Source organism: Gopherus flavomarginatus, chromosome 23, assembly GCF_025201925.1.
Source record: "Gopherus flavomarginatus isolate rGopFla2 chromosome 23, rGopFla2.mat.asm, whole genome shotgun sequence".
NCBI classification, from domain to species: domain Eukaryota; kingdom Metazoa; phylum Chordata; order Testudines; family Testudinidae; genus Gopherus; species Gopherus flavomarginatus.
In genome coordinates, this window is record NC_066639.1 from 14,874,174 (window position 1) to 14,901,381 (window position 27,208).

At 70.3% G+C, this 27,208-nt stretch overlaps 2 protein-coding genes across 12 annotated transcripts; one reads left to right on the plus strand and one right to left on the minus strand.

The window, feature by feature from the left end:
- Nucleotides 1–2,225: 2,225 nt before the first annotated feature.
- Nucleotides 2,226–19,588, minus strand: CNTROB (centrobin, centriole duplication and spindle assembly protein). Of its 10 annotated transcripts, none has more exons than XM_050932751.1 (21): nt 19,530–19,588; nt 17,343–17,430; nt 16,431–16,765; nt 16,270–16,360; nt 15,391–15,472; nt 14,799–14,964; nt 12,568–12,684; nt 12,315–12,431; nt 12,133–12,231; nt 9,200–9,415; nt 8,124–8,270; nt 7,709–7,842; nt 7,447–7,572; nt 6,989–7,166; nt 6,159–6,498; nt 5,441–5,598; nt 5,203–5,302; nt 4,743–4,907; nt 3,517–3,652; nt 2,860–2,947; nt 2,226–2,619 (listed from the first exon to the last, which is right to left on the minus strand). In XM_050932751.1, exons 3-21 carry the CDS (start codon nt 16,701–16,703, stop codon nt 2,491–2,493), a joined length of 2,862 nt encoding a protein of 953 aa, XP_050788708.1. In that variant the 5' UTR covers nt 16,704–16,765; nt 17,343–17,430; nt 19,530–19,588; the 3' UTR covers nt 2,226–2,490. The 10 variants fall into 10 exon arrangements, with proteins under 10 accessions (XP_050788708.1, XP_050788709.1, XP_050788712.1 ...); XM_050932752.1 differs by lacking the exon at nt 19,530–19,588 and adding an exon at nt 18,854–18,872; XM_050932755.1 differs by lacking the exon at nt 19,530–19,588 and having other exon boundaries at nt 16,270–16,357; nt 17,343–17,545.
- Nucleotides 19,534–26,751, plus strand: TRAPPC1 (trafficking protein particle complex subunit 1). Of its 2 annotated transcripts, none has more exons than XM_050933222.1 (5): nt 19,534–19,558; nt 23,061–23,159; nt 23,352–23,422; nt 25,114–25,252; nt 25,924–26,751. In XM_050933222.1, exons 1-5 carry the CDS (start codon nt 19,553–19,555, stop codon nt 26,050–26,052), a joined length of 444 nt encoding a protein of 147 aa, XP_050789179.1. In that variant the 5' UTR covers nt 19,534–19,552; the 3' UTR covers nt 26,053–26,751. The 2 variants fall into 2 exon arrangements, with proteins under 2 accessions (XP_050789179.1, XP_050789180.1); XM_050933223.1 differs by lacking the exon at nt 19,534–19,558 and adding an exon at nt 19,582–19,673.
- The last annotated feature ends 457 nt before the right edge of the window (nt 26,752–27,208 follow it).

Sequence of the window (27,208 nt, forward strand, 5' to 3'; positions counted from 1 at the left end):
TGTGTTGGGGGTGTTGTATGTGTAGAAGTTGTGTGGAAAGGCTGAGGGGTGAGTAGGAGCGCACGGGTTACAGTGTGTAGAGGACGAGTGTCCATGCCCACGTCAGGGGGAAGGGAGGGAGGGTGTGTGTCCAGGGTCCCGGTGTGGGAGCTTGGGGGCGTTGCAAGAGGGAGGGTGCACGCGCCTGTGCAGTTCTGTACGGAGGGTGCGCAATGGGTTGTGTACCGGTGCTGGGGGGTCTGTGTGTGGTTGTGGGGGGCTGGGCGGGTGCAGTGTGGGCACAGTGCGGGCACCTGTTCTACGGGAAGACAAGCAGGGACGGGGGGTTGGCATGTGTGGGACAGGTTGGGGGGGTTGCGGTCTGTGCATTGGGTTGCGAAGAAGTATATGACAGCTGATGTGAGATGGGGGAGTTGTGTGTTTGGGGGGGTGTGAGGGAGGAAGAGGGGTATCTCCATGGATTGGCTGTTCCCTTCCACCCCCGTTGGCAGGGAAAGGGGGCACAGGGGGAAGTGGGGGGCACGTCAACCATAGCTGGCTGAGAGGGAGCTCGGAGGACCCCGGGTATGGGCTGAGCTGTCCCAGGGAGGAGCCCCTGGCGCTAGCCCCACTCCCGGCAACGAGGTGAGGCAGGCGCGCGCTCCCATGGCGGGAGGGTGCCTGGGTGAGTGAGGGGTAGGGGGTCCTGTGGGGCAGAGGGGATGCGGAGGGAGCAGAGCCTGTGGGGCAGGAGAGCAGGACTGGGAACCAAGGGTCAGAGACTAGTGGAGGAGGCCGGGGAGCGGAAGGGGAGTGACTAGCACCGGCCACCCCCCTCCATCAAGGGGATAATGCCCTACTACTGCTAGTTGACGGAGCAACGATTCATTTTAATCCGGCTCAGTGTAAACACGGCCATCCAGAAGCAAAGAAAGTGGATCAGATTTCGGGGGGGGGAGGGAGGGGAGTGTCTCCGTCCTGGGAAGCTGGGACCCTGAAATCGGCCTTGCTGGCGGCTAACCAGACGAATGTGACGACGCGACCCAGAGGCTGGGTGCTGAAGACGACTCCCCGCCGGAAAGACACCGGCGTTTTCACCGGCGAGAGGCGTTCGACTACATCTGCTCCGGGAGCGTTTGGGGGGGGGGGGGGGGGAAATCGCATGGGACGGGTCGGATGGTTGCCAAGGTCCCATGTCCGGCCTTGGACATCCGCACCGGGATAAAAGAAACCGTTTTTTAGCCCCGGGAAATGGAGCCATTGACCCGGGCCAGCCGCAGGTCTTTTCCCCGTGTGGACGTGCCCAAGGGGGCCGGATCCCGGCCTGGCCCCTCTCATGAGTTCCCAGAATTTGGGCATCACCCTCCCCCGGTGGGCACCAAACGTATCCTCTGCGCTTTCCGGGTGCCTACCGGGGCAGAGGCGGGAGAAATCCCGGAGCTGCGTCTCCGGCGCAGGATTCGCCTGGGGGGCTGTGCGTTAGAGGAGATGGGCACGTCGCGCCGAGTGGCTCGTCGAGCGAGCACCGGGCACCGATTGGGGGGGGCCGGTCCCACAGGGGAAGGGACCACAGCACGGGATGGTGGGCAGAAAGCCAGCCCCAAGGCACCCGCGCAGGGGGGAGTGGGGGGCACCGCAGGGTTGTGTAAGCCGCGTTCGCACAAAAGCAGATTAGAGCTAATCATAGCGGCCTGATCGCCCTGCGCTGCCAGGGGGAGGGGCAGGGGGGCAGCAGATGGCAGTGCCCAGCCTGGGGGAGGAGCTGGGCACGGGGGGTGGAAGCCCTCCCCATGGCAAACCCAGCTCTGCCAATCACCGCACAGGCTCCGCTACTCTGGGCAGGCAGGAGGCGGGACGCCAGGGTAGATGGGCCCGTGGGGCTGAGCCGGGCAGCAGGGAGGAGGCGGGACATTGGGGTAGATGGGCCCGTGGGGCTGACGCAGAGCAGCAGGGAGGAGGCGGGACGCCGGGGTAGATGGGCCCGTGGGGCTGATGCAGAGCAGCAGAGAGGAGGCGGGACGCCGGGGTAGATGGGCCCGTGGGGCTGAGCCGGGCAGCAGGGAGGAGGCGGGACGCCAGGGTAGATGGGCCCGTGGGGCTGAGCCGGGCAGCAGGGAGGCAGGACACAGGGATAGATGGGCCCAGGAGGCTGCTCCCATTGGGTGACCCCCATTGCTGCCCTTCCCAGAGGAGGGCACGGGAGCGAAGGGCTGGCGGGCCAGGCCCCCCAATCACGGCACGGGATCTGCTGCAAAACCCAACTCTTCTTTATTTAGAAAAATAACCAACAGCGCCCCAACGGGGGGGGCAATAACTTAGAGCAACACAACATGGTGCTGAGGGGGGGCAGCCGGGGCCTGCTGCCCCATGTGCCACCCTGGCACCAACGCAATATGTGAACTGGGCCCCTCGGGCAGCGGGGAGGCCCCTGGGACCGGGGTGGGGGGGGAGAGTCTGTGCCCAGGGGTTGCAGGGTGTGAAGGCATCAGGACGCCCCGCGGGGACCCAGATTCATCTCCACACGCCACCCCCCTTGCTGGCACGGGTACCGAGCTGGGCCGCCTTCCGCCCGCCCTTGGCAGGGCCATGGGTCTTCTCGGGGCCGGGCCGGGTGCTGGACGGGCGCCGGGGGGGACCCACCTGCGGGAGAAGGGGGGGAGGGTGAGCCCCAGACCGTGGGGGAAGAGTGCAACCCCTCAGGGTGCCAGGCGCCCGTCCACCTCAGCGCTCTGCCCCATAGCAATCCCCACAGCACCCAGAGGCTATCACCCACAGAGCCCAGCCTCACAGCCCCCCACGGTGCCCAGCACCCGCAGAGTCCACCCCCAGCGCCCCCCAATGCTGACAGCACCCATCCCCTCCAGCCCATGGCAGACTCACCTCTCTCCTGCCGGCCTCGGGTAGTCTGGGGTCGAGGTTCCTGCGGGCGGGCGGGTGCACGTGGCCCCCGTCGCCCTTCACGTCGGGCCTGAGGAGCAGCAGATAGGAATGGACCTCTTGGCCAAGAGAACCCAGGAGTCCTGGCTCCCAGACCCCCTGCTCTAACCCACCAGCCCCCACTCCCCTCCCAGAGCCGGGGAGAGAACCCAGGAGTCCTGGCTCCCAGACCCCCTGCTCTAATCCACCAGCCCCCACTCCCCTCCCAGAGCTGGGGAGAGAACCCAGGAGTCCTGGCTCCCAGCTCTCCCCTGCTCTAATCGCTGGACCCCATTCCCCTCCCAGAGCTGGGGAGAGAACCCAGGAGTCCTGGCACCCAACCCTCCCCCTGCCTAGCCCTAAACTGAGCTGACAGGGCTGTAGATGGGGGGATCCCCCTACGCCCGGACCCATATCCTAAGTTTTGTGTTTCTGTGTCAATGGGGAGGTGGGGAGAACTGCAGCAGCTAGGGAACTACGTCTCCCAGCATGCAAGGCAGAGTGGAGCAGTGCAGTCTGGGAGTTGTAGTCCCCTTGGGCCGCCCTTGGGGTGTAAGTCCTGCCCCCAGGGGTCCCTAGGAGTGGGGTAGAGCCCTGGGGCGGGCACAGTGCCAGCCTTACCCGCTGCTGTCGCCGGAGCGCAGGTAGGCGAACAGCTCCTCGGAGGAGGGCGCCACCCGGCCCTTGGCCTGGTACAGCCGCAGCAGGCGGGAGACCTCGGCCACCTGCCGGGGGGACAGGACGCCCCCCTCACCCCCTGCCGAGAGAGATGGGGTGAGCCAGGGCAGGGGGAGGGACAGCTGGCCTCAGGGCAGTGCTAGGGGGCGCTGTGTGGCAGGGAGCGGGGCGGGGAGCTCAGCAGGGGGCGCTCTCCCCTGGCAAGTACGGCTGATGCTAGGGGGTGCTGTGGGGTGGGGGACTCAGCGGGGGCGCTCTCCCATGGCAGGCAGGGCTGATCCCAGGGTGGCGCTAGGGGGTACTGTGGGGCAGGGAGAGGGGAAGGAGAAGCAGAGGGCGCTCTCCCTTGGCAGGCAGGGCTGGCCCCGGGGCGGCGCTAGAGGGCGATGTGGGGCAGGGAGTGGGGTGGGGGCTCAGCAGGGGGCGCTCTCCCCTGGCAGGCAGGGCTGGCCCCAGGGCACTAGGGGGCGCTGTGGGGCAGGGAGCGGGGCAGGTAGCTCAGCAGGGGGCGCTCTCCCCTGGCAGGCAGGGCTGGCCCCAGGGTGGCGCTAGGGGGCGCTGTGGGGCAAGGAGCAGGGCAGGGGGCTCAGCAGGGGGCGCTCTCCCCTGGCAGGGGGCTGGCCCCAGGGCGGCGCTAGGGGGCGCTGTGGGGCAGGGAGCTGGGTGGGGGGCTCAGCAGGGGGCGCTCTCCCCTGGCAGGCAGGGCTGGCCCCAGGGCACTAGGGGGCGCTGTGGGGCAGGGAGCGGGGCAGGTAGCTCAGCAGGGGGCGCTCTCCCCTGGCAGGGGGCTGGCCCCAGGGCGGCACTAGGGGGCGCTGTGTGGCAGGGAGCGGGGCGAGGAGCTCAGCAGGGGGCGCTCTCCCCTGGCAGGCAGGGCTGGCCCCAGGGCACTAGGGGGCGCTGTGGGGCAGGGAGCGGGGCAGGTAGCTCAGCAGGGGGCGCTCTCCCCTGGCAAGTACGGCTGATGCTAGGGGGTGCTGTGGGGTGGGGGACTCAGCGGGGGCGCTCTTCCATGGCAGGCAGGGCTGGCCCCAGGGCGGCGCTAGGGGCGCTGTGGGGCAGGGAGAGGGGAAGGAGAAGCAGAGGGCGCTCTCCCTTGGCAGGCAGGGCTGGCCCCAGGGCGGCACTGGGGGGCGCTGTAGGGCAGGAGACAGGGCTGGGGGGCTCACCAGCTGGGCGCTGCGGGGGGCTCGGCGGCTCCAGGTTCCGCTGCCCGTAGCTGGCTCTGGCGAGTGGCACCTTGGTCTTCTGCACGGCGGCGGTGTGGGGGGCGCGCTGGGGGCCGTGGGGCCGGAGCGTGTCCCACAGTGAGGGGTGGTCGTCCCGGGCCGAGCCTGCAGGCAGAGGAGACCGGGCGGGGGGGAAATCACACGGGGGCCAGGCCATACCACGCTGCTGGGATGGCGGGGCAGGACCCGTGGGGGGTGGGGCTTGTGAGGGGCAGGAGGGGCAGGCCCCGGGCTGCTAGACCCACGTGGGACTGGCCCCAGGGTGGGGGGGGCGGGGGAGAGCAAGACCCACAGGGGGAGGGACCCGGGGTGCTGGAGGGAAGGCATCCGCCTGGGGCTGGACCTAGATGGGGCAGGCCTGGGGCTCCTATGGGGCAGGACCAAGGTGGGGCAGCCTTACCTGGCTGGGTGTGGGGCTGGGCCTGGCCCGTGGGTCGGGGGGGACTCTCACCCCCCGGCCCCTCCTGCCTGGGGGCGTCACTCGGCATCTGCTCCAGCAGCTGAGAGAAAGACGGGGGGCGGGGGCAGACGTGAGCAGCTGGGTACCCCACCCCTGACCCCCCCCCCGACCCACACGCACAGCCGGTCCCCAGCCCCCCACTCTCCCTGGCCAGAACCCCCCACTGCCAGGCTCCTACCAGCGACATGTAGTACTGTAGCTCTGGGTGCAGCTGGCCGGGGAGCACCCGCCCCCCGCTCTCCAGGCTGCTGTTTGGGGGGGTTTCGCCATCGCTGGGCCCCCCCTCGTCCTCGGGGTAGGGGTGCTCTGCCAGGTGAGGGGGGTGCGAGCTCAGCCCTGGGCAGGAAAAAGGGGTCAGAGCAGCACAACCCAGTTCCCTCCCAACCTCAGGTGCCAGCTCCAATGCCCCAGGGCAGCGCTAGGGGGCTCTGTGGGGCAGGGAGCAAGGCGGGGGACTCAGCAGGGGGCGCTCTCCCCCAACAGGCAGGGCTGGCCCCAGGGCAGTGCTAGGGGGCACTGTGGGGCAGGGAGCAAGGCGGGAACTCAGCAGGGGGCGTTCTTCCCCGGCAGGCAGGGTTGGCCCCAAGGCGGTGCTAGGGGGTGCTATGGGGCAGGGAACAGGGCAGGGGGCTCAGCAGGGGGCGCTCTCTCCTGGCCAACATGACTGGCCCCAAGGCGGTGCTAGGGGGCGCTGTGGGGCAGGGAGCGGGGGACACCTCTCATGCTGGCCAGGTGATCCCCGCACAAACAGCCCCACGCTCCACCCCAGAGCCAGCTGCATCTCAGCCAGTGAGGACAGCCAGGGGGAGCTGCTCCCAGCCCCCCGCCCGGCTGGGGCACGGCTGAGGCTTCCCCGGAGCCGGCGGTGGGATGGGGGGCGCCCCCTTGCCCCATACCTGGGCCGGCGGAGTCGTCGAGCTGCGGCTCCAGCGGCTGGAAGCCCGGCTGGCTCAGGAGGCTCTGGTTCAGGAGCTGGGCCAGCTCGGCGGAGACGCACCCGCTGGGCGCCAGGGGCAGGAAGCGCTCGGGACCCCGCGCCGGGGGCAGAGAGCTGCGCTGGGTGACGGGCTGCAGGGGCACGGCTTGGGCAAAGGCCCAGCCGCCCCCCTCGCCGTCCCCGCCGCCGCCGCCGCGGGGGTCCTCCTGCCAGCTCTCCGGCTTCCCGGGCGGGGTGGGGCTGGGGGGCTGGCCCAGGCGCTCCGGCTCGGAGAGGGAGGCGGTGGCAGAGACAGGAGGCTGTTGGGGGACAGAGATGGGGGGGGTTAGAAACCGGAGGGAGAGCAGGGGATAAGAACAGGACGCCTGGGTTCTCTCCCCAGCTCTGGGAGGGGAGTGGGGGCTGGTGGGTTAGAGCAGGGGGGCTGGGAGCCAGGACTCCTGGGTTCTCTCCCCGGCTCTGGGAGGGGAGTGGGGGCTGGTGGTTAGAGCGGGGGGGCTGGGAGTCAGGACTCCTGGGTTCTCCCCCGGCTCTCGGAGGGGAGTGGGGGGCTGGGAGCCAGGACTCCTGGGTTCTCTCCCCAGGTCTGGGAGGGGAGTGGGGGCTGGTGGTTAGAGCGGGAGGGCTGGGAGCCAGGACTCCTGGGTTCTCCCCCGGCTCTCGGAGGGGAGTGGGGGGCTGGGAGCCAGGACTCCTGGGTTCTCTCACCAGGTCTGGGAAGGGAGTGGGGGCTGGTGGGTTAGAGTGGGGGGCTGGGAGCCAGGACTCCTGGGTTCCCCTGGCTCTCACCTGGCGGGGGCCCTTGGCGGGGGACTGAGAGGAGGAATCGCCAGTCAGCACCCGCAGGGCCTCGTTCCAGTGCGACTGCATCATGGCCTGGAGCCGGGCCACCATGTCCGCTCGCTGGGCCTCCAGCCGCCACTTCCCGGCCTGCAGCTCCCGCGCCGTCTCCTCCTGCCTGGCCAGCCTGCAGAGAAGGGGGCCTGTCGGAGCTCTACTGTGGGGGCGCCCCATGGGCACAGCCTGGCCTGGATAACCAGCCGCCCCGCCCCAGAGGTGGCTGCATCTCTGCACCGGGCGAGGGATCCCCATGTAACCAGACCCCCCCTTCCCTCCCAGAGGTAGCTGCATCTCTGCACCAGGCGAGGGGTCCCCGTGTAACCAGCTGCCCCACCCCAGAGGTGGCCGCATTTCGGCGCTGGGTGCGGGGTCCCTGTGTAACCAGGCCCCCGGGGCCCGCCTGGTACCTCAGCTCATAGTCCTCCACCAGGCGCCGCTGACGCTCCTCACGCTCGGCCAGCTCGGCCCGGAATTGCGCCAGCTGACTGCCCAGCTCCCGCTCGTGGTGCCCGCTGAGCTCCAGCAGCTGTTTCCTGAGCGGAGAGGGGAGAAAGGCCGGGCTAAGCAGCGGGCACAGGGCCCCCTTCCGACCCCACCCGCAGGGGGGGCTGGGATCAAGGGGCTGGGAGGGGGGCGGCCGGGGAGCGAGGAATCGGGGGGGGGGGGTACCTGTGCTGCTCCCGCATGGCGCCCGTCTGCCGTAAACTGTCCTCGTGCACCCGCGCCAACCGCTCCGTCACCTGCTGCTCCAGCGCCACCTTCAGCTCCGCCTCCAGCTTCGCCTTCTGGGCCTCGCACCGCGCCTGGGGGCACAGGGGGTCTGCTGGCAGCTAGGGACCCCCCCGAGCCAGCCAGTCCCTGCTCTGGGGCCGGGTGGGAGCCGGCGCCCCCCAGAGGGGACAGGCCCCTGCCCCATTCCCTGCCCCCCTGAGCGAGCCAGTCCCAGCCCTGGGGCCGGGTGGGAGCCAGCGCCCCCTAGAGGGGTCAGGCCCCTGCCCCATTCTCTGCCCCCCGCCAAGCCAGGCAGCCCCGCCATGGCACCGGCTGGGAGCCGGCGCCCCCTAGAGCGGAAAAGCCCCACTACCTTCACCAGGCTGATCTCCATCTGCAGCCCGTCCCGCTCACTCCGCGCTGCCTCCAGCTCGCTCTCCAGCCGCTGGGCGTCGGCCTGCACCGAGGCCAGGACCTGCTGGGCGTCCGCCGCGCGCTGGGCCTCCCGCTGCACGGCTGCCTGGCAAAGGGACAGCCGGATGGGCAGCCCCTGGGCTAACCACTGCCTCGCACTGCCCGGCTCCAGCAGGGGCAGAACCCAGCCGCCCTGCTCTAACCCACCAGCCCCTACTCCTCTCCCAGAACTGGGGAGAGAACCCAGGAGTCCTGGCTCCCTTCCCCCCTGCTCTAACCACCAGCCCCCACTCCCCTCCCAGAGCCGGGGAGAGAACCCAGGAGTCCTGGCTCCCAATCCCCCCTGCTCTAACCCACCAACCCCCACTCCCCTCCCAGAGCTGGGGAGAGAACCCAGGAGTCCTGGCTCCCAGCCCCCCCCCGCTCTAACCCACCAACCCCCACTCCCTTCCCATAACCGGGGAGAGAACCCAGGAGTCCTGGCTCCCAGCCCCCCCTGCTCTAACCCACCAGTCCCCACTTCCCTCCCAGAGGTGGGAGAGAACCCAGGAGTCCTGGCTCCCAGCCCCCCCTGCTCTAACCCACCAGTCCCCACTTCCCTCCCAGAGGTGGGAGAGAACCCAGGAGTCCTGGCTCCCAGCACCCCCCACTCTAACCACTAGCTTCCACTCCGTCTGAGAAGTGGGGCAGAGAAAAAGCTGGACCCCAGGAGTGTGGGGGAGACAGGTGGGGTTTGGGACACAGAAGGCGGGGGGGCAGGACATGGGAGCCAGGGGGCACAGACGGGGGTGTCGTGGCAACGGAACTGGGCATCTAGGAGATGGGGACACCCAGGGCAGGGGGCACAGAGGGAGAGGGGCAAAGGGGGCATGACGAGGGGCATCAGGAGAGTCCCCCGGCCAGTGGGAGGGCAGAGGGGAAGGGGGCCGGGGGTGGGTGGGCAGAGTGGCAGGGTGCCCTGCAGGCAGGAGCAGAGGGGAGGCGGGCACAGGACGCTGCTCCCGGGTCAGATCTGGGGGCAGGGGGGGGTCTCACCTTCTCTCGCTCCAGCTGCCCGGCGCTCTCGTCCTGCAGCGCCTGGCACCGCTGCTCCAGCTGGCGCTCCCGCTGCGCCCAGCCCGCCTGCTGCTCCTCCAGCGTGGCCCGCAGCGCCTCCAGCTGGCGCTGCCCGTGCTCCCGCTCCGCCTGCAGCCCCCGCCCGCGCTGGCGCTCCGCCTCCAGGCTACGCAGCAGCCCCGCCTTCTCCTCCTGCTGCGGGGGGAGAGGGGACGGGACACAGGGGTGAGGGGGGCCACCCGTTCTAGGGGCAGCAGGGCATGCTGGGAGCTGCGGTCCCCATGGGCTCCAGCGCCGGGCCCTACGGGGAGCAGGGCATGCTGGGAGCTGCGGTCCCCATGGGCTCCAGCGCCGGGCCCTATGGGGAGCAGGGCATGCTGGGAGCTGCGGTACCCATGGGCTCCGGCACCTGGCCCTATGGGGAGCAGGGCATGCTGGGAGCTGCGGTCCCCATGGGCTCCAGCGCCAGGCCCTATGGGAAGCAGGGCATGCTGGGAGCTGCGGTCCCCATGGGCTCCAGCGCCGGGCCCTATGGGGAGCAGGGCATGCTGGGAGCTGCGGTACCCATGGGCTCCAGCTCCGGGCCCTATGGGGAGCAGGGCATGCTGGGAGCTGCGGTCCCCATGGGCTCCAGCGCCGGGCCCTATGGGGAGCAGGGCATGCTGGGAGCTGCGGTCCCCATGGGCTCCAGCGCCGGGCCCTATGGGGAGCAGGGCATGCTGGGAGCTGCGGTCCCCATGGGCTCCAGCGCCAGGCCCTATGGGAAGCAGGGCATGCTGGGAGCTGCGGTCCCCATGGGCTCCAGCGCCAGGCCCTATGGGAAGCAGGGCATGCTGGGAGCTGCGGTACCCATGGGCTCCAGCGCCGGGCCCTATGGGGAGCAGGGCATGCTGGGAGCTGCGGTACCCATGGGCTCCAGCGCCGGGCCCTATGGGGAGCAGGGCATGCTGGGAGCTGCAGTCCCCATGGGCTCCAGCGCCGGGCCCTATGGGAAGCAGGGCATGCTGGGAGCTGCGGTACCCATGGGCTCCAGCGCCAGGCCCTATGGGGAGCAGGGCATGCTGGGAGCTGCGGTCCCCATGGGCTCCAGCGCCGGGCCCTATGGGGAGCAGGGCATACTGGGAGCTGCGGTCCCCATGGGCTCCAGCGCCGGGCCCTATGGGGAGCAGGGCATGCTGGGAGCTGCGGTACCCATGGGCTCCAGCGCCGGGCCCTATGGGGAGCAGGGCATGCTGGGAGCTGCGGTACCCATGGGCTCCAGCGCCGGGCCCTATGGGGAGCAGGGCATGCTGGGAGCTGCAGTCCCGGTGGGCTCCGGCGCCGGGCCCTACGGGGAGCAGGGCATGCTGGGAGCTGCGGTACCCATGGGCTCCGGCGCCGGGCCCTACGGGGAGCAGGGCATGCTGGGAGCTGCAGTCCCGGTGGGCTCCAGCGCCAGGCCCTATGGGGAGCAGGGCATGCTGGGAGCTGCAGTCCCTGTGGGCCCCAGCGCCAGGCCCTATGGGGAGCAGGGCATGCTGGGAGCTGCGGTACCATGGCCTCCGGCACCAGGCCCTATGGGGAGCCGGGCATGCTGGGAGCTGCGGTACCCATGGGCTCCAGCGCCGGGCCCCACGGGGAGCAGGGCATGCTGGGAGTTGTGGTACCCATGGCCTCCGGCGCTGGGCCCTATGGGGAACAGGGCATGCTGGGAGCTGCGGTACCATGGCCTCCGGCGCCAGGCCCTATGGGGAGCAGGGCATGCTGGGAGCTGCGGTACCATGGCCTCCGGCACCAGGCCCTATGGGGAGCCGGGCATGCTGGGAGCTGCGGTACCATGGTCTCTGGCACCGGGCCCTATGAGGAACAGGGCATGCTGGGAGCTGCGGTACCCGTGGGCTCCAGCGCCGGGCCCCACGGGGAGCAGGGCATGCTGGGAGTTGTGGTACCCATGGCCTCCGGCGCTGGGCCCTACGGGGAGCAGGGCATGCTGGGAGCTGCGGTACTCATGGCATCTGGCACCCAGCTCTGCGGAAAGCAGGGCATGCTGGGAGCTGCAGTCCCCACGGGCTTCAGCACCCAGCCCTATGGCAAGCAGAGCATGCTGGGACTGGTGATACCCGTGGACTCCAGCACCCAGCTCTGTGGGGAGCAGGGCATGCTGGGAGCTGCGGTACCCATGGGCTCTGGCACCTGGTCCTACAGGGAGCAGGACATGCTGGGAGCTGTGATCCGTGACGGCTCCGGCGCCCAGCTCTAGGAGGAGCAGGGCATGCTGGGAGCTGCGGTCCCCATGGGATTCAGTGCCCGGCTCTGTGGGGAGCAGAGCATGCTGTAAGCAGTGATCCCCGCAGGCTCTGGTGCCCGGCCCTATGGGAAGCAGGGCATGCTGGGAGCTGCGGTATCCATGGGTTCCAGCGCCAGGCCCTATGGGGAGCAGGGCATGCTGGGAGCTGCGGTACCCATGGGCTCCAGCGCCAGGCCCTATGGGGAGCAGGGCATGCTGGGAGCTGCAGTCCCCGTGGGCTCTGGTGCCCAGCTCTAGGAGCAGGGCATGCTGGGAGCTGCAGTCTCCCATGGCCTCCGGCGCCAGGCCCTATGGGGAGCAGGGCATGCTGGGAGCTGCGGTACCCATGGCCTCCGGCGCCAGGCCCTATGGGGAGCAGGGCATGCTGGGAGCTGCAGTCCCCGTGGGCTCTGGAGCCCAGCTCTAGGAGCAGGGCATGCTGGGAGCTGCAGTCCCCGTGGGCTCTGGAGCCCAGCTCTAGGAGCAGGGCATGCTGGGAGCTGCAGTCCCCCGTGGGCTCTGGAGCCCAGCTCTAGGAGCAGGGCATGCTGGGAGCTGCAGTCCCCGTTGGCTCTGGCGCTCGGCTCCACGGGCCCCGTTCTGCACCCCCCAGCCGTGGGGCTCCAGCTCGGGCAGGGATTCTTACCAGCGCTGCTGCTTCCTCCCGCTGTTGGCTCGCCGCCTGCTGCTCCCTGCTCAGGGCCTCCAGCGCCTGCTCCAGCCGTGCCTCCAGCTGCGACGCCCTCTGCGGGGGAGACGCACCAGGGCTCAGCGCGGCGCTGGGCGGGCGGCTCGCCCACCCGTGCCCCCTGCCGGCTCGCCGCTCACCTCCTGCTGCTCGCTCTGCGCCCGCTGCACCGCCTCCTTCTCCGCCTGCAGCCCCCGCAGCAGCTCCGTCCGCTCCGCCTCCTGTCGGTTCCAGCCCTCCACCACCTTGGCCAGGGTCTGCCAGAGGAGAGGGCAAAGGAGTGCGCCATGGGGCACAGCTCTGCCGGCGCCCCTCACTCCCGACCTGCAGCCCCCTGCTAGCCCAGCCCTGCCCCCCACGCAGCCCTGCCGGTGCCCCACAGTCCCTGTTCACCTTGTCCAGCTGCTCGATCATACTGTCCTTCTTCATGTCAGCGGAGATGGCTGCGGCCAGCTGCTGCTGCAGCTCCAGGGCCCGGCTCTGCAGGCCCTGAACATGCCGCTCGCAGTGCTGTAAGGAAACCAGGGGTCAGTACTGGGGCGGGGGGCCTGGGGTCGCCCCCCTCAGCTCCCTGCGGGCCATGCCACAGGCTCAGCCAGAGCCTGTCAGCTCAGCCGACACTCACCGCTCCAAACCCACCAGTGCCCGGGGAATCCCCTAGGCGGCTAGCAGTACGGGGCATATGACACGCACCCAAACAGAGCTGAGTGCACCCCACAGACAGCACTTCAGGGTAGTGAGGGCCACAAAGCACCCCCCTCTCCCCGGATTGGCTGGCAACTCCTTAGACAAGGGCAGGGGAAGGCAGGGCTGTTCCTGAGACACCAGCAGGGGCCCTATTCCCTGCCCTGGGAGCCGGCTTCCCTCGGCTTCTGCCCAGGCACGCTGGCCTGCCCTGAGGATGCACCCAGTATCCAGGGGCAGTGGGTGACAAAGGGTCCTTTCTTCGCCCCATCAGCGGGGACCATCAGATTCCACCTCCCCACTCATAGGGGGCTGGTGGAGGGGGGGAAGCCAGGACTCCTGGGACCTTGTAAAACTAACAATGAGACATTGAAATCCATCCTGTCTGGATTCACAGAGTAGCAGACAAACACGCTGAATAGCCACGGACCCCTGGAGGATCTGAGAGAGAACCCAGGAATCCTGGCTCCCAGCCTGCCGCCGCCCCCAGTCTAACCACTCAACCCCACTCCCCTCCCAGAGCTGGGGAGAGAACCCAGGAGTCCTGGCTCCCAGCCCCCACACAACCACCAGCCCCCACTCCCCTTCCCAGAGCCAGGGAGAGAACCCAGGAGTCCTGGCTCCCAGCCCCCCTGCTCTAAACCACCAGCCCCCATTCCCCTCCCAGAGCCGGGGAGAGAACCCAGGAGTCCTGGCTCCCAGCCCCCCTGCTCTAACCCACCAGCCCCCATTCCCCTCCCAGAGCTGGGGAGAGAACCCAGGAGTCCTGGCTCCAGCCCTCCCCCGCTCTCACCCACCAGCCCCTGCTCCACTCCCAGCGCCAGGAAGAGAACCCAGGAGTCCTGGCTCCCAGCCCCCACACAACCACCAGCCCCCATTCCCCTTCCCAGAGCCAGGGAGAGAACCCAGGAGTCCTGGCTTCCAGCCTCCCTGCTCTAACCCATCAGCCCCACTCCCCTCCCAGAGCTGCGGGGAGAACCCAGGAGTGCTGATCCTGAGCTCCAGTACGCCCCCCACGGGCAGTGCAATGGGCCCACCCAGCTGGGGGTCCCTCTCACCCCAGCCCCACCCCGATCAGACCAATGTGCCCATCTAGCCCTGCATCCCCCCGCGATGGGTTAGAATCACTTTAGCCAGCCCCACACCCCTCCAAGTATGTACACACACACAAACGCACAGAGCCTGGCTACACCCTCCCCGGGTACACCCAGCATGTGTAAACACACACACAACCCCGCGTACACCCTTCCCCAGGTACACTCGCCCTCCCACCCCCCGCACGTGTAAACACACACACCACCCCAGGTATACCCGAGTACACCCGCCAGCCCAGCCCCGCAACGTGGCAACACACACACACTGGGTACACCCCTCCCCAGGTACACCCGCCTGCCCAGCACTGGTTCATAAAAACCCACTTCCCTGCCCCAGGTACACCCTGTAATGTAAACACACACACACACACACACACACACAGATATACAGCCTCGTTACACACCACCCCAGCAACACCCACCCACCAAGCACACACCTCCACCCCAGGTAAACCCCTCCCCAAGTACACCGGCCCGCCCAGCCCCTGTACTTGTAAACACACACCCCCGCACCCCTTAGGTATACCCGTTCCTGGGTACACCTGCCCATCCAGCCCCAGTACCTGTAAACACACACTCACAACCCAGGTACACACCCACAACTCTTCTGGCATGTGTTTACACACACTCTGGGTACGTCCCTCCCCAGGTATACACCCCTCCACACCCACCAGGTCAGCACACAAACGGCATACACTCCCCCAGGTGCCCATCTACACACATCCCTGTACACCCTTCCCACCGCTGGTACACACATGTACAGGGAACACCGCTTCCGAAATACATTCCCCGTGAGAGCTGGGTGCAAAGGATCCTGGGAGACCAGCCCGGGGCCCTGCCCCTCACCTTCCGGCGGGCCCGCTCCTTGGCCAGCGCCTCCTTCAGCAGCAGGGGCTCCGTGGTGGGCGCGGGCTCAGGGGGCGTGCCCAGGCGCAGGCTGGCGTAGCGGGGAAACAGCTCCTCCAGGCCGCACACCGAGCCGGGCGAGGACAGCTCCTGCAGGGGCCTGGCGCTGAAATCGGGCAGGAGATTAGGGGGCCCCCGGACAGGCCAGCACAGCTCGGCACCCACAGTCCCCCCTCCCCTCTCAGCTCTCTCCAGGGTGGCTGTGGATGCCGACGCCGAGACGCAGCCACCTCTGGGGCGGGACGGCTGGTTACCCAGGGATCCCTCGCCCGGCACGGAGATGCGACCACCTCTGGGGCGGGGCGGCTGGTTACCCAGGGACCCCTCGCCCGGCGCTGAGATGCAGCCACCTCTGGGGCGGGGCGGCTGGTTACCCAGGGATCCCTCGCCCGGCACGGAGATGCGACCACCTCTGGGGCGGGGCGGCTGCTTACCCAGGGACCCCTCGCCCGGCACGGAGATGCGACCACCTCTGGGGCAGGGCGGCTCTATAACAGCCTGATTTTAACCTGTCCCCGCCCCCAGCACTCACGCGAGGAGGGCAGTGGTGCTGTCGCTCTCAAAGGAGTCGTCGTCCTTCTGCTGTGCCGTCCCCAGGCCAAGGGCACCCCCTGCTGGAGAAAGGGTCCGGCTGCTCAGTGACACCGTCCTCCAGATCTGCTGGGGAGCTCTGGCGCCCGTGTCCCACCCCATGGGCAGCGCGTGCTGCTCCCCTTGTGACACAACAACCCCCTGGCTCTGGGAGGGGAGTGGGGGCTAGTGGTTAGAGCAGGGGGTTCTGGGAGCCAGGACTCCTGGGTTCTCTCCCCGGCTCTGGGAGGAGAGTGGGGACTGGTGGGTTAGAGCAGCGGGGGCTGGGAGCCAGGACTCCTGGGTTCTCTCCCCGGCTCTGGGAAGGGAGTGGGGGCTAGTGGTTAGAGCAGGGGGGTCTCGGAGCCAGGACTCCTGGGTTCTCTCCCTGGCTCCGGGAGGGGGTTGGGGGCCAGCGGTCTAGCCAAGGGCCCAGGCAGGGCATCCCTGTTCCCTCACACAGGGGCCAGGCAGCTTCACGGGGGGCTGAGCCAACTCGGGCCCAGTGGCTCTGTGCTGTGCTCTGCTCCCTGGCATGGCTGGGCACTGCCACAGTGCCCCCTGCAGGCCCTGCCACACTTTGCAAGCAGAGAGGAAAAACAGGAGGGGGGGCTGGTAATAAGCCACCCCAAACCTACAGCATGGGCAGAGATCTGGGGCAGGGCAGCTGGTTATCCAGGGACCCCTCGCCCGGAACGGAGATGCAGCCACCTCTGGGGTGGGGCAGCTGGTTACCCAGGGACCCCTCGCCTGGCACTGAGATGCAGCCACCTCTGGGGCGGGGCGGCTGTTCCCACTCCAGCCCTGACTGCCAGGGGAGAGTGGCCCCCACCCCACTCACCAGGGGGCAGCTCGCGGGAATCCTGCAGCATGGTCCTCAGGTGCGACCTCACGGTCTCCATCTCGGCCACATGCCGCGACTCGCCGCCCTGCTGGAGGATCCAGACACGGCCATCAATGCTGCCCTGCCCCACCACCCCGCCCCACATCCCCCCTCCTTACCTTCCTGCGGGCACTAGCCTCCACCCCGGCCGAGAGCGTGCGGCTCAGCTCCTCGGCCAGGGCGTCCAGGTCGGGCGGCTGCAGCTGGGAACAGGCATCCAGCTCAGCCTGACGGCTCCGGCGCAGGGAGGCGTAGAGCTGGGCCGTCACCTCGGAGCCGAAGGGCTGGGCCGGCGTGGCCGGGGCTGAGAGGGGCAGCGGCTCCATGTCACTGAGCAGGTCCTCGCTGCGCAGGGAGGCGTCCAGCCCCGGGCAGGGGCCCTTCTCCGCCATGGGGGGGCCGTGTGCTCGCCGAAGGGACTAGGAACTGCCGGCTTGTCACCTGGGGAGTCCCCCTTGGTAGTGAGCAGTAGAGAGGCTCTGACACACACAGACAGCCATAGACCCACACAGGGCCAGGAAATACTCCCAGCTGAGAGCAGTAAAGGGGCTCTGACAAACACACACAGATACACAATATAGCAACACACACTCACTCACTAGCAGGAATCTCCCCAACTGAGAGTGGTAGAGGGACTCTGACACACATACACAGCCAGGATAGAACCCAGGAGCCCTGGCTTCCAACCTGCCCCCCCATTCTAACCACTAGCCCCCTAATGCCCCCCCAGAGCTAGGGAGAGAACCCAGGAGTCCTGGCTCCCAGCCCAGCCCCGCTTTAACTACTAGCCCCCTCTGCCCTCCCAGAGATGGGGAGAGAACCCAGGAGTCCTGAGCATATTGGACCCCCACATATCTCATCACTCAGGGCAGGAAGGGGTCACCCCCCGCACCCTTAGCCCTGTGGGTCTGACCGAGCCAGGGGGGCAGGCGCTGGTGTAGAAGCTGCTCCAGCCCCCTTGGGGGTGTCAACCAGGGGGGCAATCCCAAGGGAGGAGGGGACCCTGCTATGGGGCAGGCAGCAGCACTCACCTGCCAGAGGTGGGGGGAAGGTGCTGGGCCCCTCACGCCAGGCCAACAGCGGCCGGGGGGCGCTCCAGGCTCTGGCTCCGCACGGACCCTGGAGGTGCGGGGGTTGGGGGGCACAGAGCAGTCAGGGGGGTACCCAGCCTGGCCACCAGCACCACCAGGGTCTCCCCATCCCCCCATGATTCCCTTAGCCCCCCCCCAAGGGGTGACAACCTCCAGCCCCCTAGAAGTTACCCCCAGCCCAGCCCCCAGGGGTCTCCCCCAGCCCCTCCTCCTGCCCCACGGGGTCTCCCCCAAACCCACAGGGGTCTCCCGCAGCCCAGCCCCACAGGAATCTCCCCCCCTCAGCCCAGGCCAGCCCCACAGGGGTCTCCCCCAGCCCAGCCCCACAGGGATCTCCCCGAGCCCCACAGGGATCTCCCCCAGCCCAGCCCCCCCCAAGCCCCACAGGGGTCTCCCCCAGCCCAGCCCCACAGGGGTCTCCCCCAGCCCCTCCTCCTGCCCCACGGGGTCTCCCCCAAACCCACAGGGGTCTCCCGCAGCCCAGCCCCACAGGAATCTCCCCCCCCAGCCCAGGCCAGCCCCACAGGGGTCTCCCCCAGCCCAGCCCCCCCCAGCCCCACAGGGGTCTCCCCCAGCCCAGCCCCACAGGGATCTCCCCGAGCCCCACAGGGATCTCCCCCAGCCCAGCCCCCCCCCAAGCCCCACAGGGGTCTCCCCCAGCCCAGCCCCACAGGGGTCCTCCCCAGCCCCACAGGGGTCCCCCCCAGCCCAGCCCCACAGCGATCTCCCCCAGCCCAGCCCAGCCCCCCCCAGCCCCACAGGGATCTCCCCCAGCCCAGCCCCACAGGGATCTCCCCCAGCCCCACAGGGGTCTTCTCTAGCCCAGCTCCCCCCAGCCCCACAGGGATCTCCCCCAGCCCAGCCCCCCCCAGCCCCACAGGGATCTCCCCCAGCCCAGCCCCCCCCCAAGCCCCACAGGGGTCTCCCCCAGCCCAGCCCCACAGGGATCTCCCCCAGCCCCACAGGGATCTCCCCCAGCCCAGCCCCCCCCAGCCCCACAGGGGTCTCCCCCAGCCCAGCCCAGCCCCACAGGGATCTCCCCCAGCCCAGCCCCACAGGGATCTCCCCCAGCCCCACAGGGATCTCCCCCAGCCCAGCCCCCCCCCAGCCCCACAGGGGTCTCCCCCAGCCCAGCCCCACAGGGGTCCCCCCCAGCCCAGCCCAGCCCCACAGGGATCTCCCCCAGCCCAGCCCCACAGGGATCTCCCCCAGCCCCACAGGGGTCTTCTCTAGCCCAGCTCCCCCCAGCCCCACAGGGGTCTCCCGCAGCCCAGCCCAGCTCAGCCCCACAGGAATCTCCCCTCCCAGCCCAGCCCCACAGGGGTCTCCCCCAGCCCCACAGGGGTCTTCTCTAGCCCAGCCCCCCCCAGCCCCACAGGGCTCCTGTCTCTCCCCCTTGGGAAAAACCCCTCCCCCCCCATGGGGCCAGCCAGCCTGCCTGCCTGCCTCACCCCCCAACTGCTCTCCCAGCCCCGCCCCCAGCGCTCCAGCCCCGCCTCCAATGTTCCAGCCCCGCCCCCCAGCCTCGCTGCTCTCCAGCCCCGCCCCCAGCGCTCCAGCCCCGCCCCTGCCTCGCGGTGTTCCAGCCCCGCCCCCTGCCTCGCGGCGCTCCAGCCCCGCCCCTGCCTCGCGGCATTCCAGCCCCGCCCCCAGCGCTCCAGCCCCGCCCCCAGCGCTCCAGCCCCGCCCCCTGCCTCGCGGCGCTCCAGCCCCGCCCCTGCCTCGCGGCATTCCAGCCCCGCCCCCAGCGCTCCAGCCCCGCCCCTGCCTCGCGGCGTTCCAGCCCCGCCCCCAGCGCTCCAGCCCCGCCCCTGCCTCGCGGCGTTCCAGCCCCGCCCCCAGCGCTCCAGCCCCGCCCCTGCCTCGCGGCGTTCCAGCCCCGCCCCCAGCGCTCCAGCCCCGCCCCTGCCTCGCGGCGTTCCAGCCCCGCCCCCAGCGCTCCAGCCCCGCCCCTGCCTCGCGGCGTTCCAGCCCCGCCCCCAGCGCTCCAGCCCCGCCCCTGCCTCGCGGCGTTCCAGCCCCGCCCCCAGCGCTCCAGCCCCGCCCCTACCCGGCGACGCTCCAGCCCCGCCCCGCCCCTCCCCACCGACTCCCCGCCGCCAGCCCCGAGCGCCCCCCCCCGAGCACCTGGGCGCGAGGCGGCCGCCGCCATGTTGGTGCGGGGCAAGGGCCGGCGCGCAGGGCGGAAGCGGAAGCGGAAGCGGCGGCGCGAGGGGCGGAAGGGAGAAAGGCGGGGGCGGGGCGAGCAGCGGCGGGGCGGCCGGGGCCGAGGTGCGGGGGGAGGGGGTCGGAGAGTGGGGGAGGGGCGGGGGGCTGGTTGAGTGGCAGGTGGGGCCTGGGGGGCTGGGGAGGGGCGGGGGTTGGTTGAGTGGCTGGGGGGGCTGGGGAGGGGCGGGGGTTGGTTGAGTGGCTGGGGGGGCTGGGGGAGGGGCGGGGGGTTGGTTGAGTGGAAGGTGGGGCCTGGGGGGGCTGGGGGAGGGGCGGGGGGTTGTTGAGTGGAAGGTGGGGCCTGGGGGGCCTGGGGGAGGGGCGGGGGGTTGGTTGAGTGGAAGGTGGGGCCTGGGGGGCTGGGGAGGGGCGGGGGTTGGTTGAGTGGCTGGGGGGGCTGGGGGAGGGGCGGGGGGTTGGTTGAGTGGAAGGTGGGGCCTGGGGGGGCTGGGGGAGGGGCGGGGGTTGGTTGAGTGGCAGGTGGGGCCTGGGGGGGCTGGGGAGGGGCGGGGGGTTGGTTGAGTGGCAGGTGGGGCCTGGGGGGCTGGGGAGGGGCGGGGGTTGGTTGAGTGGCTGGGGGGGCTGGGGGAGGGGCGGGGGGTTGGTTGAGTGGAAGGTGGGGCCTGGGGGGGCTGGGGGAGGGGCGGGGGTTGGTTGAGTGGCTGGGGGGGCTGGGGAGGGGCGGGGGGTTGGTTGAGTGGCAGGGGGGGCTGGGGGAGGGGCGGGGGTTGGTTGAGTGGAAGGTGGGGCCTGGGGGGGCTGGGGGAGGGGCGGGGGTTGGTTGAGTGGAAGGTGGGGCCTGGGGGGCCTGGGGGAGGGGCGGGGGGTTGGTTGAATGGCAGGTGGGGCCTGGGGGGCTGGGGGAGGGGCGGGGGGTTGGTTGAGTGGAAGGTGGGGCCTGGGGGGGCTGGGGGAGGGGCGGGGGTTGGTTGAGTGGAAGGTGGGGCCTGGGGGGGCTGGGGAGGGGCGGGGGGTTGGTTGAGTGGAAGGTGGGGCCTGGGGGGGCTGGGGGAGGGGCTGGGGGTTGGTTGAATGGCAGGTGGGGCCTGGGGGGCTGGGGGAGGGGCGGGGGGTTGGTTGAGTGGAAGGTGGGGGCTGGGGAGGGGCGGGGGGTTGGTTGAGTGGAAGGTGGGGCCTGGGGGGGCTGGGGAGGGGCGGGGGGTTGGTTGAGTGGAAGGTGGGGCCTGGGGGGGCTGGGGGAGGGGCGGGGGGTTGGTTGAATGGCAGGTGGGGCCTGGGGGGGCTGGGGGCGGGGCGGGGGGTTGGTTGAGTGGAAGGTGGGGCCTGGGGGGGCTGGGGGAGGGGCGGGGGTTGGTTGAGTGGAAGGTGGGGCCTGGGGGGGCTGGGGGAGGGGCAGGGGTTGGTTGAGTGGAAGGTGGGGCCTGGGGGGGCTGGGGGAGGGGCGGGGGTTGGTTGAGTGGCAGGTGGGGCCTGGGGGGGCTGGGGAGGGGCGGGGGGTTGGTTGAGTGGCAGGTGGGGCCTGGGGGGCTGGGGAGGGGCGGGGGTTGGTTGAGTGGCTGGGGGGGCTGGGGGAGGGGCGGGGGGTTGGTTGAGTGGAAGGTGGGGCCTGGGGGGGCTGGGGGAGGGGCGGGGGTTGGTTGAGTGGCTGGGGGGGCTGGGGGAGGGGCGGGGGTTGGTTGAGTGGCAGGGGGGGCCTGGGGGGGCTGGGGGAGGGGCGGGGGTTGGTTGAGTGGAAGGTGGGGCCTGGGGGGCCTGGGGGAGGGGCGGGGGGTTGGTTGAATGGCAGGTGGGGCCTGGGGGGCTGGGGGAGGGGCGGGGGGTTGGTTGAGTGGAAGGTGGGGCCTGGGGGGGCTGGGGGAGGGGCGGGGGGTTGGTTGAGTGGAAGGTGGGGCCTGGGGGGGCTGGGGGAGGGGCGGGGGGTTGGTTGAATGGCAGGTGGGGCCTGGGGGGGCTGGGGGAGGGGCGGGGGTTGGTTGAGTGGCAGGTGGGGCCTGGGGGGGCTGGGGAGGGGCGGGGGGTTGGTTGAGTGGCAGGTGGGGGCTGGGCGGGCTGGGGGAGGGGCGGGGGTTGGTTGAGTGGAAGGTGGGGCCTGGGGGGGCTGGGGGAGGGGCGGGGGGTGGTTGAGTGGCAGGTGGGGCCTGGGGGGCCTGGGGGAGGGGCGGGGGGTTGGTTGAGTGGAAGGTGGGGCCTGGGGGGCTGGGGGAGGGGCTGGGGGTTGGTTGAGTGGAAGGTGGGGCCTTGGGGGGCTGGGGGAGGGGCGGGGGGTTGTTGAGTGGAAGGTGGGGCCTGGGGGGGCTGGGGGAGGGGCGGGGGGTTGGTTGAATGGCAGGTGGGGCCTGGGGGGGCTGGGGGAGGGGCGGGGGGTTGGTTGAGTGGCAGGTGGGGCCTGGGGGGGCTGGGGAGGGGCAGGGGTTGGTTGAGTGGAAGGTGGGGCCTGGGGGGGCTGGGGGAGGGGCGGGGGTTGGTTGAGTGGCAGGTGGGGGCTGGGGGAGGGGCGGGGGTTGGTTGAGTGGAAGGTGGGGCCTGGGGGGCCTGGGGGAGGGGCGGGGGGTTGGTTGAGTGGAAGGTGGGGCCTGGGGGGGCTGGGGGAGGGGCGGGGGGTTGGTTGAGTGGCAGGTGGGGCCTGGGGGGGCTGGGGAGGGGCGGGGGGTTGGTTGAGTGGAAGGTGGGGCCTGGGGGGGCTGGGGGAGGGGCGGGGGTTGGTTGAGTGGCAGGTGGGGGCTGGGGGGGCTGGGGGAGGGGCGGGGGGTTGGTTGAATGGCAGGTGGGGGCTGGGCGGGCTGGGGGAGGGGCGGGGGTTGGTTGAGTGGAAGGTGGGGCCTGGGGGGGCTGGGGGAGGGGCGGGGGGTTGGTTGAGTGGCAGGTGGGGCCTGGGGGGGCTGGGGAGGGGCGGGGGGTTGGTTGAGTGGAAGGTGGGGCCTGGGGGGCCTGGGGGAGGGGCGGGGGGTTGGTTGAGTGGAAGGTGGGGCCTGGGGGGGCTGGGGGAGGGGCGGGGGGTTGTTGAGTGGAAGGTGAGGCCTGGGGGGGCTGGGGGAGGGGCGGGGGTTGGTTGAGTGGAAGGTGGGGCCTGGGGGGGCTGGGGGAGGGGCGGGGGGTTGTTGAGTGGAAGGTGGGGCCTGGGGGGCCTGGGGGAGGGGCGGGGGTTGGTTGAGTGGAAGGTGGGGCCTGGGGGGGCTGGGGGAGGGGCGGGGGGTTGGTTGAGTGGCAGGTGGGGCCTGGGGGGCTGGGGTGGGTTGTGGGGAGGCAGGGGGACAGGCCGGCTCAGGTGGGGCTGGGGCAGACCGTGGGGCTCCATGTGGGGGGCTTGAGAGGGCTGGGGCTGCAGGGGTGGGGAAAGGGAGAAAAGCAGAAGGAAATGAGTGAGCCCAGTAACTAAGATCTCCCCCCCCACCCCCTTGTTTGCCCTTCTCCGCCCCCCTTGTTTGCCCATCCCCCCCGTGCCCTGCCCCCTTGTTTGCCCACCCCCCCATGCTCCCCCCGTCCCCACAGATGACGGTTCACAACCTGTACCTCTTCGACCGCAACGGGATCTGCCTGCACTACGGCGAGTGGCACCGCAAGAAACAGGCCGGCATCTCCAAGGAGGAGGTGAGACCCCCCCACACACCTCGCTTCCTGGGGGGCTGTGCCCGTGGGGCACGGGGAGACACACGGGGGGCCCTTAGCTACCCACGGCTGCGGCCGCCCCAGTGGAGTGGGGGCGCACGTCCTGCTGCTGACCCCAGCCCCGTTGTGGCAAGGGGGGGGTCTCACACTGCCCTCTCTCTCACTGCCCCCCAGGAGTTCAAACTCATGTACGGCATGCTCTTCTCCATGCGCTCCTTCGTGGGCAAGATGAGCCCCCTCGACATGTATCCTTCTGCCCTGCTGGGGGGCTCCACGGGGGGGCAGGGCTGTAGCCATGTGATGGCCTGGGGGGCCCAGCGGGGGTGGGGTCTCTGTCCATGTGATGGGTTGCGGGGGGGCTGACGGGCTGTGTAGGGTCTGGGGTTGGGGGTCTCTGCCCATGCGATGGGCTGGGGGGGGGGGGCCCAGCAGGGGATTGGCAGGGGCTGTGTAGGGTCTGGGTGGGGGGTCTCTGTCCATGCTATGTGCTGTGTATGGTCTGGGGTTGGGGAGTCTCTGTCCATGCGATGGGCTGGGGGGGTGGGCAGCAGGGGACTGGCGGGGGCTGTGTAGGGTCTGGGGTTGGGGGGTCTCTGTCCATGCGATGGGCTGGGGGGGGGGCCAGCAGGGGACTGGCGGGGGCTGTGTAGGGTCTGGGGCGGGGGTCTCTGTCCATGTAATGGGCTGGGGGGGGGCAGCAGGGGACTGGCGGGGGCTGTGTAGGGTCTGGGGCGGGGGTCTCTGTCCATGTAATGGGCTGGGGGGGGGCCCAGCAGGGGACTGGCGGGGGCTGTGTAGGGTCGGGGGGGGGTCTCTGTCCGTGCGATGGGCTGGGGGGGGGCCCAGCAGGGGGCTGACAGGGGCTGTGTAGGGTCTGGGGCGGGGGGTCTCTGTCCATGCGATGGGCTGGGGGGGGGCCCAACAGGGGACTGACAGGGGCTGTGTAGGGTCTGGGGGGGGGGGGTCCTCTGTCCGTGCGATGGGCTGGGGGGCGCCCAGCAGGGGGCTGGCGGGGGCTGTGTAGGGTCTGGGGGGGTCTCTGTCCATGTGATGGGCTGTGTAGGGTCTGGGGGGGGGGTTCTCTGTCCATGAGATGGGCTGGGGGGGGCCCAGCAGGGGACTGGCGGGGGCTGTGTAGGGTCTGGGGGGGTCTCTGTCCGTGCGATGGGCTGTGTAGGGTCTGGGGTGTCTCTGTCCGTGCGATGGGCTGTGTGGGGTCTGGGGGGGTCTCTGTCCGTGCGATGGGCTGTGTAGGGTCTGGGGGGGTCTCTGTCCATGCGATGGGCTGTGTAGGGTCTGGGGGGGTCTCTGTCCATGCGATGGGCTCTGTAGGGTCTGGGGGGGTCTCTGTCCGTGCGATGGGCTCTGTAGGGTCTGGGGGGGTCTCTGTCTGTGCGATGGGCTGTGTAGGATCTGGGGGGGTCTCTGTCCATGCGATGGGCTGTGTAGGGTCCGGGGGGGGGGTCTCTGTCCATGCGATGGGCTGTGTAGGGTCTGGGGTGTCTCTGTCCGTGCGATGGGCTGTGTGGGGTCTGGGGGGGTCTCTGTCCGTGCGATGGGCTGGGGGGGACCAGGCAGGGGTCTGGCGGGGGCTGTGTAGGATCTGGGGGGGTCTCTGTCCATGCGATGGGCTGGGGGGGACCCAGCAGGGGGCTGGCGGGGGCTGTGTAGGATCTGGGGGGGTCTCTGTCCGTGCGATGGGCTGTGTGGGGTCTGGGGGGGTCTCTGTCCGTGCGATGGGCTGTGTAGGGTCTGGGGGGGTCTCTGTCCATGCGATGGGCTGTGTGGGGTCTGGGGGGGTCTCTGTCCATGCGATGGGCTGTGTGGGGTAGGGGAGGGCCAGGCTGGGAGACCGAGCTGGGGGTGGGGAGTTTTGGGGGGTTTTTCTCCGGGGGGGGACCAGGCCCCGTCACACTCCTTAGCCGCGCGGGGGCAGGAAGGACGGGTTCCTGGCCTTTCAGACCAGCAAGTACAAGCTGCATTACTACGAGACGCCCAGCGGCCTGAAGGTCGTCATGAACACGGACCTGGGCGTGGGCAACATCCGAGACGTGCTCCACCAGATCTACAGCAACGTGAGTCTGGGCCTGGGCGCCGCACGGCCGGGAGCCAGGACTCCTGGGTTCTCTCCCCGGCGCCGGGAGGGGAGTGGGGGCTGGGAGCCAGGACTCCTGGGTTCTGTCCCCGGCGCCGGGAGGGGAGTGGGGGCTGGGAGCCAGGACTCCTGGGTTCTGTCCCCGGCGCCTGGAGGGGAGTGGGGGCTGGGAGCCAGGACTCCTGGGTTCTCTCCCCGGCGCTGGGAGGGGAGTGGGGGCTGGTGGATGAGAGCAGGGGGGGCTGGGAGCCAGGACTCCTGGGTTCTCTCCCGGCTCTGGGAAGGGAGTGGGGGCTGGTGGGTTAGACCCGAGGGGGTTTGGAGCCAGGACTCCTGGGTTCTCTCCCCGGCGCTGGGAGGGGAGTGGGGGCTGGGAGCCAGGACTCCTGGGTTCTCTCCCTGGCTCTGGGAGGGGAGTGGGTGCTGGTGGGTCAGAGCAGTGGGGGAAGGAGCCAGGACTCCTGGGTTCTCTCCCCAGCGCTGGGAGTGGAGTGGGGGCTGGTGGTTAGAGCCGGGGGGGGCTGGGAGCCAGGACTCCTGGGTTCTCTCCCCGGTGCTGGGAGGGAAGTGGGGCCAGTGGGTTAGAGCAGGAACCAGGATTCCTGGGGTTTCTTCCCTCCCCACATGCTGTCCCTCCCCCCCACCCCACAGATCTACGTGGAGTTCGTGGTGAAGAACCCGCTGTGCAGCCTGAGCGAACCCATCCAGAGCGAGCTCTTCCGCGCCAAGCTGGACGGCTTCATCCGCGGCCTGCCCTTCTTCTCGGCCCGGGCCGGCTGAGCTCCCCCCGCCGCGCCTCTCTACCCGGCTGTGCCGCCCCCAGCCCTCCGGACAAGACACGGGGCTGCCCCTGGCTCGCCCCCACCCTCCCGGCCCCTTCACAGCTCAGACGGCCTGGCCCACCGGGTGAGCCCACAATTCCCTGCAGGCTGGTGCACGCCCCACCCACCCAGAGGTCCAGCTGGGGCAGGGCTCGCCCAGTCTGGGAGGGGAGCGGGGGCTGGTGGTTAGAGCAGGAGCTCAGGATGGAGGGTTCCTAACTTTCATCCTCTTCTGTTCTAGGCCCCAATCCCTGTCCAGCCATAGGAATAGAACCCAGGAGTCCTGGCTCCCAGCCCCCCTGCTCTAACCCACCAGCCCCCACTCCCCTCCCAGAGCTGGGGAGAGAACCCAGGAGTCCTGGCTCCCAGCCCCCCTGCTCTGACCCACCAGCCCCTACTCCCCTCCCAGAGCCGGGGAGAGAACCCAGGAGTCCTGGCTCCCAGCCCCCCTGCTCTAACCCACCAGCCCCCACTCCCCTCCCAGAGCTGGGGAGAGAACCCAGGAGTCCTGGCCCCCAGCCCTTTGCCAAGGGGGACGCACTTTTCCTGTGCGGTGTGGCATTAGTGGGCACGTTCAGACGTTCCATGAGCTGGGCGGGCGCTGAGGTTGTCCCCGGCAGATCCCAGTTCCATGGTGAATTAAAGCGTTGCTCTCCCATTCCAGCAGCCTTCCCTTCAGTGCCGGCGCCCGTGGGGAGCAGCCATGGGGCAGAGGGCACCAGCTTGTGTCAGGCAATGGGGCGACTCACTGCTGCTGGACAGACAGGGGTCAGGCCCCAGGGCAGGGACTGGCTGGCTCGGGGAGGGGGGGGAGGAATGGGGCAGGGGCCTGTCCCTTCTAGGGGGCGCTGGCTCCCAAGTCATGCTGGGGAGAGGAGGGGACTATCCCCGTTAACCCTGTGTTTGCCAGAAGGGTGCTGGGGGCTGGCCCAGGAGTGGGGGGGGGCAAGGGGCACCAGGTGGTGCCATGCAGCACCTGGCGCTAAAAGGCAGCGCATGCTGCCCACGCAGGGGAGCGTCTGCCAGAGATAATTCCTCTAATCCCCCCCCCGGGACGCTCCGGTACCAGCGCCAGGGCAGGCCTGCGGTTAGTTCCTGCATGTGCGGAACCCAGG